A 12,125-nucleotide genomic window follows, 5' to 3' on the forward strand; every position below is an offset into this window, starting at 1 on the left:
TGCCTTGTCATTTCCATTCTAGGGTCCATGCACTGGGAATCAGCAAAGTCTGGCACACAGCAGACTGTGGGATGCTGTGGTTGGTTTTCTGCATGTCTTTGCCCATATGCAGATGAAGTTATCTCAGGTACTGTGAGCACTGTTATTTGGGATCCTGAAGTTAGAGAAAGCCGAGCTAGACCTACCCTAAAAAGTGGGACAGCACATTACACAAAATTAGTTTTATTTGACTGATGTACACAGCTTTCAGCTAGAATCCAGTACAAAAGCACTAAACTATTGACTATTAAGGATTGGCTTTCAAATAATTTGTTGCTCTAATTTTTGTAAAATTGAATTAAAGCAGCCTTACTATTTACTTTCTTTGTTTTGTTTTTTTTAACTCTTTTGTACCTTCTTTTATTTTTATTCCAAGATTTGTTTGGTTTTTTTATAATATAATTTATTTCTTATATGCTTAGGAATTATGGCCTCTCCTGATTCTAGAAATCTCTTCCCTGAGTCTAGTCATCAGTTCTTATGGTACATTCAGACATATGGTTTATGCATTTAAAAAGGCTTTTGAAAATTACCCATGTACTTTTTCCCCACTCATGGCAGGCATTCCAGGGGTAGAGTTGGGGGGGCGGGGAAAGTATTTTGCACATACTTTTGATTCTGAAAGTGTACGTGCAAATGTACACACAGAAAGTTACAGCAGCTCAGGGATAAGCGTACCTTCCTGTACCTAGGTATATGTGCATAAGTCCACTTTGAAAATTCAGGCTAATTCGGGCTGCTGAAAATTACCCTCATGTACATAACTTGCTTTAAGCATAGGTTGAAAAGGCAAGAATTGTACACCTAAACTCCAAATCCAAATGAGAGTGAAGCCTACATGGAGCTCTGATGAAGATCATTGGAGCGGCCTCGGAGGGAACTTTCCTTCAGGCCCCCCCCCCCCCCCCCCCCCGCACCTTCCCCTATCTAACCCGCCCCCCAGCCCTACCTAAATCCCCCCTCCCCTTATTTTATAAGTTACATCTGCCTCTGGTAGGCGTAACTTGCGCGCGCCAGCTGGCTGCCGGCGTGCAATCCCCCGGCTTAGCTGCTGTGCCGGAGGCCTCGGTCCCTCCCCTCCCCCGGAATGTTTGTGCTTTTATGCATGAGATACCCATAACAAAAATGAAGTTCTTGATTGCCAAGGCGTTTGATATAGCCTCTATTCGGTTTTCAGGGGTATGCTACTAAAACAAACATTTTTTCAGTGGTAGAGATATGGAATAGTAAAAAAAAAAAAAGTCTGCAAACTAATTCAAATCTGCAAGAAGTTTGTGAGTTCATCAGGGAAACATAAAACAAAATTGGATGCAGATTTATTAAATAAAAAAATCTGTATGAAAGTTTTAGAAGTTGTCTGATTTGTGGAGTCCACAACAGGCAGATTTTACACAGATTCTAAAAGATAAGATATATCAGTGGCAAACTGACAACAAGAAATTAATTCTAAAAGCTATTTCTGAAGTAAAAAAGTGATTTACCCATGGAAATGGCCTTTTACAAAACTGCCTGCCCAACATGTCGGGATACTTATGCGTGTAGGGCAGGGCTTCCCAAACCTGTTCTGGGGACCCCACAGACAGGTTTCCAGGATATCCACAATAAATATGCATGAGATAAATTTACATTTACTGATTCTCCCTGATATGCAAATGTATCTCATACATATTCATCGTGGACATTCTGAAAACCCCAACTGACAATGGGGTCCCCAGGACAGTTTTGGAAAGCCTTGATGTAGGGCCTGTATGTGTGTTCTTCTATCCTCATTGAGCAGAGGCATTCCTGGACACAGAACTGGGGAGGGGTTGACAGTCACAAGCATAATTTTGCATTTTTGAAAGTCTGCACATAAGTTTTCCTGGAGAAAATCTGTGCATACATTAGTAGGTGAAAATATGTGCAGGTAGTTTCGGAGGGATAATTTTCCAAGGGAAAGTGTGCACACTCTTTCCACTTTGAAAATTGGTGTGAAGTCTGTGGGTTAAAAGTACCCACAGATTTTACATCAATGCAAGCAGGCAGAATTTTCCAAGGTTCATTGGGGAAAATTTGATGAATTTCTCCAGGGAATCTGAGAAGAAAAATTCAGAAAGTTTGTTGAATGTGAAATTGGCTGAAATTCACCTAGCTAGATTCTGATCTCAAATTTTCAGCACAGCTCTAATTAATGGATATCCTAATTGATAAATGTTCAGGATAAGGCAAAGACTGGTATGGAAACTAAATTTATGTCTTACTTCTTAAGAGATGCTACATGCAGTTTGTAGATACAACAGGAATTGATTTGTACAATGCACTCTCTACCTAGCTTCAAACAGGCTAGGTAGAGAGTGCAGCAAGCTAGATAGTGAGTACATTGTACAAATCAACTCCTCTTGTACCTTTCATCATTGAAATGACAGAAAATCTTCAGTGATGCATACTCTGCTGTTCGTACCTCCTACTGTGAATTCAAAACCTCCTTCCCAAACCTATCCACCCCGCCAAAAGCTCACTCTGAATTAAAAGTGCCACCTCTTTCAATGGCATAAATAGTAGAGTGACATATTGTGTTCTCTCTCTCTCAAACCCATATAGATATTAAACAAACAAATATATGCTTTTAAATTTTAGATAGTATTTTCTAAGAATAAAAATGCAATTTAGAAAAATGTATATTGGATCTCCAAAATTGCATGGTAATCTCATTATTCAAAGACAAATCTTCTCACATGATATAAAACAATGCATTTGATTTTCGCAAGTTTCTGAAATCCTTGCCATAAATTGTAGCATTCATGGAATAGAATTTACCTAGCCAGATCCTTAATTATCAAAGATCTTCCTCATAAGCACAGAATAGGAAAGACACTTGACTAATCACGTTACAGAACTGACCAGGTATTTTAGTTCTGCATATATGGTGCTTTGTTCAGTGGGGTTATATTTTATTGTTTGCCACATTATGAAGTTATATATGGCGTTTTTCTTGTTTTGTAGGATTCCAGTCAGATTGAACTACTGAAAGAGCTGATGGATCTGCAGAAGGACATGGTGGTCATGTTGCTGTCCATGCTGGAAGGTATTTCTATTTGCTTGAAACTATGTTTTGTAAGTCATCATCACTTAATATTCAAAAAAATAACTGTAATTGATGTGATAGAGTTCTTTCTGATGCTTACCCCTTTCATTCTTCCCTATGGCAAGTTGACATTGTGGGATTCCCACTTTTTGAGGACGATAAGCTCAGCTTTCTCTTTGCCTACTGCCAGATCAACAGTCTGACATGGTTTTAGCCCTGAGCCTTGACAGTCGGCCTGGCTTAACACATCTTCTCTCCCATGAATGCTGTCTATTTTATTCTGCAGAGCCACTTATATGGCAGCTCTTGCTGTATCTCATTCTCTTCAGAAAACTTCCAATAAATGAAAATCTATTACCAATATATACACAATCAAGAATATATTATTGCCATTAGAAAATTACCACAGTTCTTTCAAAGAAAGGTAGAAGGAAATTGAATGATTTGGCCAATTAATCCCCTAATCAGTATATTATTTAACAATAATATGACCATTTAATTGCCTTTCATCAAGCATACTGATATATTTGTGACAGTGGTGCAGAAGCGGTTAAACTAGAGAGCCGTTTTTTTAAGTCATTTAGGCCTGGATTTATCAAAATGCACTAAATATCGCATGTGATAGGAAAATGGGTGTGGTATCAGGGTCCTCCTACAACAAGAGAGAGAGAGAACCTAGCCATAATGCCCCCACACTAGATAGGTATTTATATCTCTATGGGAGGCCCACCTAGTAACTCGAGGTGAGGTTTAGGTATTAGTGTAGGGGTTAGGGGCCACTTTGACATTCAAAGTGAGATGTACGAAAAGAACAGTGCTCTCTTGTGAAGATTTGATTACCTTCAGAGAGAGAAAACTCACCCAAAGATGAGATTTGTGTAATGTTCTCTTAAACTAGATTGATGGACTCTCTGGGGCGGATTTTCAGACTCCGCGAATAGACCTACTTTTGTTTGCGCAAACAAAAGTACGCTGGATTTTAGTAGATACGCGCGGAGCCGCGCGTATCTGCTAAAAACCTGGATCGGCGCGCGCAAGGCTATCGATTTTGTATAGCCGGTGCGCGCCGAGCCGCGCAGCTACCCCCGTTCCCTCCAAGGCCGCTCCGAAATCGGAGCGCCTTGGAGGGAATCCTCTAACGCCCTCCCCTCACCTTCCCCTCCCTTCCTCTACCTAACCCCCACCCGACCCGGCCCTGTCTACACCCCCCCCTTACCTTTCTCCGGGGATTACGCCTCCCGGAGGGAGAAGTAAATCCCCCGCGCGCGAGCGGGCCTCCTGCGCGCCGGGCCGCGACCTGGGGGCGGGTACGGAGGGCGCGGCCACGCCCCCAGACCGCCCTGGGCCGTAGCCACGCTGCCGACACGCCCCCGAAACGCCGCGACGACCGGGCCCGCCCCCGACACGCCCCCCTCGGAGAACCCCGGGACTTACGCGAGTCCCGGGGCTCTGTGCGCGCCGGTAGGCCTATGTAAAATAGGCTCACCGGCCGCGCAGGGCCCTGCTCGCCTAAATCCGCCCGGTTTTGGGCGGATTTAGGCGAGCAGGGCTCTGAAAATCTGCCCCAATGTGTAACATCAAGCTAGGTTGAGAGAAACATTGCACAAATATCATCTTTGGGTGAGTTTCCTGACTCAGAATTTCGCTAGATGTTATAGCAAATATCCATACTGCTAGAACTTCCAAGAGCTGCCTGAATCGCTTGCTCTAATACCAGAAAACCACCAAATCTCATCTTAATTATTCAGGAGAAGCCTGATAAAAAAGGCGTGCCTTAAGGAGTTTCCGAAATTGTGTCCTCCGTGTTTTAGCTTTGAGCTTTTCTGGCAAACAATTCCATAAAAGAGGGCCCGATACATCAAAATTTCACTCCCGAGATTCAGATAATCTAACAAGCTAACTCCTTCTCAGTTCTGACCCCAGGAATGTCTCCTCTCCCTGTGGGTAAAAGTACATGTGTAGTGGCCCAACATGCTTTCCTTTACCCTCAGAGAGCATAGGGGATTTTCAAAGAGCCCATTTCCATAGGTAAAGCACTGTTTTACCTGGAGAAATAGCTTTGAAAGTTGACTTTGTTTAGGTTAGGGGAAGAAAACTGCATGCATACATTCAATTTTCTACTGCACATGTGCTTTTCCCCCCACCCCAGCACTTCAGGCACCCACATATATAATAGGTACAAAATACATTCACTCTTTGTATGTATGTACTATTTGTATGTATGTACCTGGGTGGTTTCTCTTTGAAATGTAGTGTAAAGTAGGGATGTGAATCATTTTTTGACGATTTAAAAAAATCATCAGATATTTTTTAAATTGTCAAAAATCGTTAAAGTCGCGATACAATAGAAATTCCCCCGATTTATCGTGAAAAATCATAAATCGGGGGAGGGGGGAGGGCGGGAAAACCGGCACACCAAAACAACCCCTAAACCCATCCCGACCCTTTAAAACGAATCCCCCACCCTCCCGAACCCCCCCCAAAATGTTTTGAATTACCTGGTGGTCCAGTGGGGGGTCCTGGCGCGATCTCCCGCTCTCGGGCCATCGGCGCCATTTTGGCTGCCACTAAAAAAATAGCGCCGATGGCCCGATAAAAAAAAAAGCCCACTCGACCCTTAAATTGACCCCCTTAGCCTCCCCCACCCTCCTGACCCCCCCCCCCCCCCCAAAACCTTTCAAAATTACCTGGTGGTCTCCCACTTTCGGGCCATTGGCTGCCACTAATAAAAATGGTGCCGATGGCCCTTTGCCCTTACCATGTGACAGGGTATCCGTGCTATTTAAAGATGGCGCCGGCGATCCAGTGCTCCTACCATGTGACAGGGGCCGGCCAATGCATGGATTCCCTGTCACATGGTAAGGGCAAAGGCCATCGGTGACATTTTTTCTTAACGCAGCCGATGGCCCGAGAGCGGGAGATCGCTTCCCGTGCCCCCAACTGGACCACCAGGTAATTTTAAAACGGTTTTGGGGGTTCGGGAGAGTGGGGGAGGGTTTTATTGTTATCGGATCGGGCGCAGCCGATAACAAAAAAAAAAAATCGAGGCAGGACGATAAAAATTTTAAGATTTTGAATCGGAACTGGAAACAGATCAGATTCCGGTTCCGATTCACATCTCTAGTGTAAAGTATGAGCGCTAAAAACATCTGCTTACTATGCAGCTATGCATACTACTTGATGTTTTCTCCCATTGTCAATGCCTAATGTAAAATATATTGAACGTTTTGCTAGAGTTAGCTCTGTCAAACTTATTGGAGGTAATTTTCAAAGAGTTACACAGGGCATGCACATGTAAAATTAGCATATATGCTCATAAGGAGCATGTTTGCACATATATATACTATTTTATAATCCTTGAGATTATGCACATACATAAATGTGAACACGGATATAAGGGGAAGTTTAAGAGCATTCTGGGGTGGAGTTCGGAAGTACATGCACAAGTTGCTATATTATAAGCAGTATATGCGCATACATTACCAAGTTTGTCCATACACTTTCTTACCTGCTAATTTACTGACGCAATTGAAATTGAACTTGTCTTTTGTCTGTAGTTTTTGGGTGGGAAGTCTAGGTGAATTAGTGGGGGTATAGGATGAAGTGTTGGAGGGCCTAGGTGAAATGGTGAATGTCTGGTGAATTGGTGGGGGGTATCAGCAAGTTGATAATTCCAAGTATGCACACAATTATTTTCAGAAGCAGAATACTCATACTTTATAAAATACCCATTTCAATGTTTAATTCTGGATTATTATGCATGCATTGTCCTCATTCAGGGGTGCCCAATTCCAATTCTCAAGAGCCACAAACAGCTCTGATTTTCTGGATATCCGCAATAAATATGCATGAGATAGATTTGCATACAATGGAGGCAGTGCATGGAAATCTATCTCATGCATATTCATTACAGATATCATGAAAACCAGGACTGTTTGTGGTTTAGATGACCAGAGTTGGCCACCCTTGTTCTAATTATTGTAAATGTAAAATATAAGTTTGTTTGTTTGTTTATTTATTTATTTATTAGGTTTTATATACTGGTGTTTGGAATGGGTGGGCCTGAGGTGGATGCAAGAGCCCACGGCTTACCTGGGGCCATGGGCGAAGATGGGTGATTCGGCATCCACAGGCAGCGCCAGCTGATGTCATCGTGGCGCTCCGGCGCACTCCAATGGCATTGGCAGCATCACCTTGCATTAAGGGGCGTTCCTGGGGGCCGGCGTCATCAGGGACGGCTGCATCCGGCCGTGATGACATCGGCCTCGGTATTTAAGAAAGGGGCCGCGCCGCAGCCAGCCCCTTTCTGGGGACCGACTTTCGAGGCTTGGCTGCGGCGTAAGAAACAGTGGCGAAGAGCTCAAGGAGGCAGTGAATCGCGCGGGGAGCCCGACAATCAACTTGACAAGCAAAAAGGGAGAAAAAGAGGACACAAAACAAAAAACGGATCCGTCCCACGAGGAGGTAGCGTCGGAGGAACACTGTGTGGATCTGGGGCAACAACCACGTGGTCCCTACGAATTTTGGACACCCCTGCCGACTTGAGGACAAAGAAATCTTAAAAAGAAAAAAAAAAAAGGAAAACTGCACATCACAGGGAGAAGGAGCAGGGCACAGGATACAGTGCCAGACAGCTGTTCCCAACCAGGCAGAGAGGAAGGAAGGCACCAAACACAGAGGAGGGAGCAAGAGGCTCAGGACCAGCGGCTCAGTGAGTACAACCCATCCAAGCATGGGAAGGGGACCGAGAACCTGAATGGGGGACAGGAGAGGAGCGCCGCTACCCAAGCTCCACGGATCAGCGAAGGAAGGAGGATAGCGGAGGGGGGAGGCCGCAGAAAGGATACCCCACAAGACAGTACAGGGCGCACGGACTTCGCTAGCATGAGTGGGCTGGAAAGAGGGCCGCGATGTACCAAGGGCACGGACCCCACAAGGAAAACGGGGCAACGTAAGATGGCAGTAAATCGCAGGGACCCAGCCATGGGAGACAGCATCGCACCCCCCCCCCCCCCCGGGGCAGCCAACAGCGGGCGGAGGTGACATCGGCATGCCACAGTTCCCGCCACATGCAGGTGCGAACACGGGTATGGGGGAACAGTCACAAGGCATGGGTTTTCCCTACTTACTGGGTTCTCTCCCCCATGGGCCTGTGGTCCATGGATGCCTCCAGGCAGCACCAGTGGCAGCAACAACAACCCTGGGCCAAGCCTATTCCTCTAATGGTCACACACGGCCTATGCAGGAAGGGTACCATATCCAGTATACCCTTGGGGATATTGGCCAGGGCAGCAGGGATTATGGAATAGCCAAGAAGCGCAGGAGAGACTAGAGGAGATTCCACCAGCAGACGGTAGCAGCGGGTGAGCCGGGAACATGGCAAGTGGCGCAGAAAGTGGCAACATCGCGACAAGGAGACAGCACTGTAGAGAGGGCCACCAGCCCAGTGAACCATCCAGTTCAAAGACTGCGTGCGAAATAGCGGACTGAGATGCTACCTAAAGATAGTTTCGGGGGACAAAATGGCAGCAGAAGCAAGGCAGGAACCACAGCTAGGTGAGTTTATCTGGAACATATTTTTCCGCAGCACAGGAAGGGGAGCGGAAAGCGAAAGAGAAAGAACAGTTCAAGTTCCAGTGACAGTAGCTCGTCTTCTGACTCCGATGGCACACGGAGAAACAGGAATGGCCTCCACGGCATCGAACAGCATAGCCCCTCTATGAGTAAGTGTGCCGAGAAAGCTACGAAAAAGATATAAAAAAAGAAGTATATTGACATTGTCCAACTTATGGAAGGAAGGAAAGGCACACGAGCCAAGAAAAGGAACAAGGGCAGGGATGCACAGCCGGAAGACGGCAAGAACATACCGTGCAACATATTGAACTGGCTTAGGGCATACCTTAGGATGATGAGTGTAATTACGAAAGACGAGCCATCGCAATGCGGACCGATGCTCGGGTATGCAGACATTTTGGAAGCATACAGAGCATACGAAGGATGGGCATGGCTAAATTATGACGAGCACTTCCAGGACAAGATGGAGGAGAGTGGTATGATGTCATGGGGGACCCACGATGACGATCTTTGGTTAAAACAAATGACAAACAAGGCTGGCGACGCTGGAGGGCATGGAAGAGCAGTAACAAAGATACCATCTACGGGAGCAGCTTACGGCAGATTGAATAACACTCAGAATAACACCTGCTAGAGATTTAACAAATCATCCTGCATGTTCAAAGATTGCAGGTTCAAGCACATTTGCTTAATTTGTGCGGCACCTCATCTGGCAAACAAATGTACAAAGAAGGCGGCCACGGGGAGTTCTCCCCCCAAAAAATGAAGCAAGGCAATAGCAAAAAGCCACCTCACCGATCAGATTGGACAGAATGTTGGAGTGGCTCGACTAGTACCCAAGGAGGGAGGAAGCTGGGAGGATCACTAGAGGATTTAGTGAAGGATTCTGAATCCCTTATCAAGGACATATCAGAGAGTTTACAGTATACAATGCATCTTCGATGACGAGAGATCCAGAGATAGTACAAGCCAAGTTAAACACCGAGTTGTCGTTGGGCAGAATGACAGGCCCTTTTGCGTCACCCCCATTCCAAAACATGGCACTATCTCCCCTGGTAGTGGTACCGAAGAAGGAGCCAGGGAAGTACAGACTGATCCAAAACCTATCGTTCCCACCGGGGCTCTCAATTAATGACCACCTGCCACAGGAAGAATGCTCCATGCAATATGCCTCATTTGACAGTGTGATAACTCTTCTTCAGAGGAGCGGGGAGTCAGCACTAATGGCAAAAATGGACATCGAGTCGGCATTTCATCTTCTACCAGTCCACCCATCCAGCTTCCCGTTGTTGGGATTTAAGTTCCATAGGCTGATTTACTTTGACAAGTGCATGCCCATGGGGTGCTCCATGTCCTGCGCCTATTTCGAGGCCTTCAGTTCATTCTTAATGGGTGACGGCAAAAAGGGCTGCAGCAGACAATACAATCCACTACTTGGACAACTTCTTTTCATCGGTCCAGCAGGAACAGAGGCGGCGGCTTGTCTGTTACTTACCTTTCAGGATGTGGCAGAGGATTTTGGAGTTCCGTTGGCACAGGAGAAGACAGAGGGGCCAACTACCACCATGTGCTTCCTTGGCATCGAGTTGGATTCCAAGAGAATGATATCCAGGCTGCCATCAGACAAACTCCAAAAATTGCGAGACATATTGGACAAGGCATCAAGGGCTAAGAAGATGACACTGCGGGAGGTGCAGGCAATGTTGGGAGCATTTAACTTTGCCTGACAGGTAATCCCAATGGGTAGAGCCTTCCTGCGCAGACTAGCCGCTGCTAAGGCAGGGGTGCGCCATCCGCATCATTTCATCAGAATTTCAAAACCCATACGCAAGGATCTTACGATATGGGCCTCATTCCTGAGCAGTTACAATGGCATATCTGTATGGCAGGAGCTCCCGGTGTCAAGTTGGGAACTGGACATTTATTCAGATGCTTCAGGAGGTTGGGGATTCAGTGTTTACTGCCAAGGTGCATGGTCCGCCGCGCAATGGCCGACGTCATGGTTGAACGAAGGAATAACAACAAATATAACATTCCTGGAGTTTTTTCCCATCTGGGTGGTGCTGGAAATATGGGGAGAGCGGTTGCGGGACTAACAAACACATTGTCTTCTGGTGTGACAACCAAGCCGTGGGTTCTGTCAACAACAGGCAGTCAGCAAAATGTCCACAGGTGGCGGACCTGTTTCGGCAGGTAGTGCTGAGTAGTCTGCACATTAATACCATGGTAAAGACATGTCACGTTCCGGGGGCTTGCAATGGTGTAGCGGATTCTCTATATCATGCTAAATGGTCTTTGTTCCGCAAACAGGTACCCACCGCCAATGAGGTGGCGACTCCAGTACCGGAGCATGTATGGTCAGTTGATCTCCAACCATAGTAGATCTGTTACAGCAATCTGTGGCTCCCACTATGTGGGATGCTTATTGCAGGGGATACGGGAGAGTGCTCTCCTTCCTGAGACAACATGATTGGAAAGAAGGACCGGTGGCAGAGGAACTGATTGTGGCATACATATTGTGAGCCAAGGATGCTGGACTGTCCAGGGGGCATAGTGGTGAAGCAACTAGCTGGCCTGGCATTTTTCATAGGAGCGCAGGGTTGGGGGGACCCAACCAAAGGATTTCTGACACGAAAAATGTTGACGGGTTGGGGATGAAAGCTGGGGGTCAAGAGGGACAGGCAGCATCCCATAACGCATGACTTGTTGGTGTTAATGTGGCATAAGTTGGGTGACGTATGTGATTAATTAGAGTGTTTTATAATTGCAGGATCATATCCTAGGCCGGTACAAGTGTGGATCGTGGGGCACTCATTCATGCATTGGGTGGCAGATACGGCCCACATTTAGGTTTGGTACGCCGGTGGGTGCGCATCATTTGGATGGGGAAGCGTGGAATGCGCTGGGGGCAGCGATTCCCCAGGGAATCGTTGGCAATGCCGGACATCATAATAATACACTTGGGTGGGAACGATTTAGGGGCAGTGTCATGCAGACAGCTCTTACAGCAGGTAAAGAGGGATCTACGGGAAATACAATCATGATTCCCGGGAGCTCTTATTTGCTGGTCTGACATCATATCACGCTTTAAATTTGCAAAACAGAAGTTATGGGGGAGAGCCCGGAAAAAGTTAAATAGACAAATTGGAGGATGGTTAGTGCACTAGGGGGCGTGTCAGATACAGCACGAATGGGTGGATGGACAGTGCAAGGGCCTTTACCGGCAGGACAGAGTACATCTATTGGATATCGTATACAACCTGTTCAACAATGAAATACAGGAGACACTCGAAAGGAACTGCGCACGGGTGTGAAAGGGCCGCAGCTAGGGGTTGGTGTTTGGGGGGGCACCAGGCAAGTGTAAATATTGCCTGGCACTGGTGGTGGGTACCCACAGTCAGCCGCAGGGCTGATGAAAGGCAGGTTGTCGGAGGGGTGGGGATCAAGC

General features: G+C 46.4%; 1 protein-coding gene across 1 annotated transcript in view; it reads left to right on the plus strand.

Annotated features, from left to right (window-relative positions):
* RYR2 (ryanodine receptor 2) overlaps positions 1 to 12,125 on the plus strand; it is a 1,771,220-nt gene that overhangs the window by 1,530,524 nt on the left and 228,571 nt on the right. Inside the window, 2 exon segments of the mRNA XM_029593907.1 lie at positions 23 to 127; positions 3,022 to 3,103. Coding sequence (XP_029449767.1) covers positions 23 to 127; positions 3,022 to 3,103 — 187 coding nt within the window.

This window comes from Rhinatrema bivittatum, chromosome 3, assembly GCF_901001135.1.
Source record: "Rhinatrema bivittatum chromosome 3, aRhiBiv1.1, whole genome shotgun sequence".
Lineage (NCBI taxonomy): Eukaryota > Metazoa > Chordata > Amphibia > Gymnophiona > Rhinatrematidae > Rhinatrema > Rhinatrema bivittatum.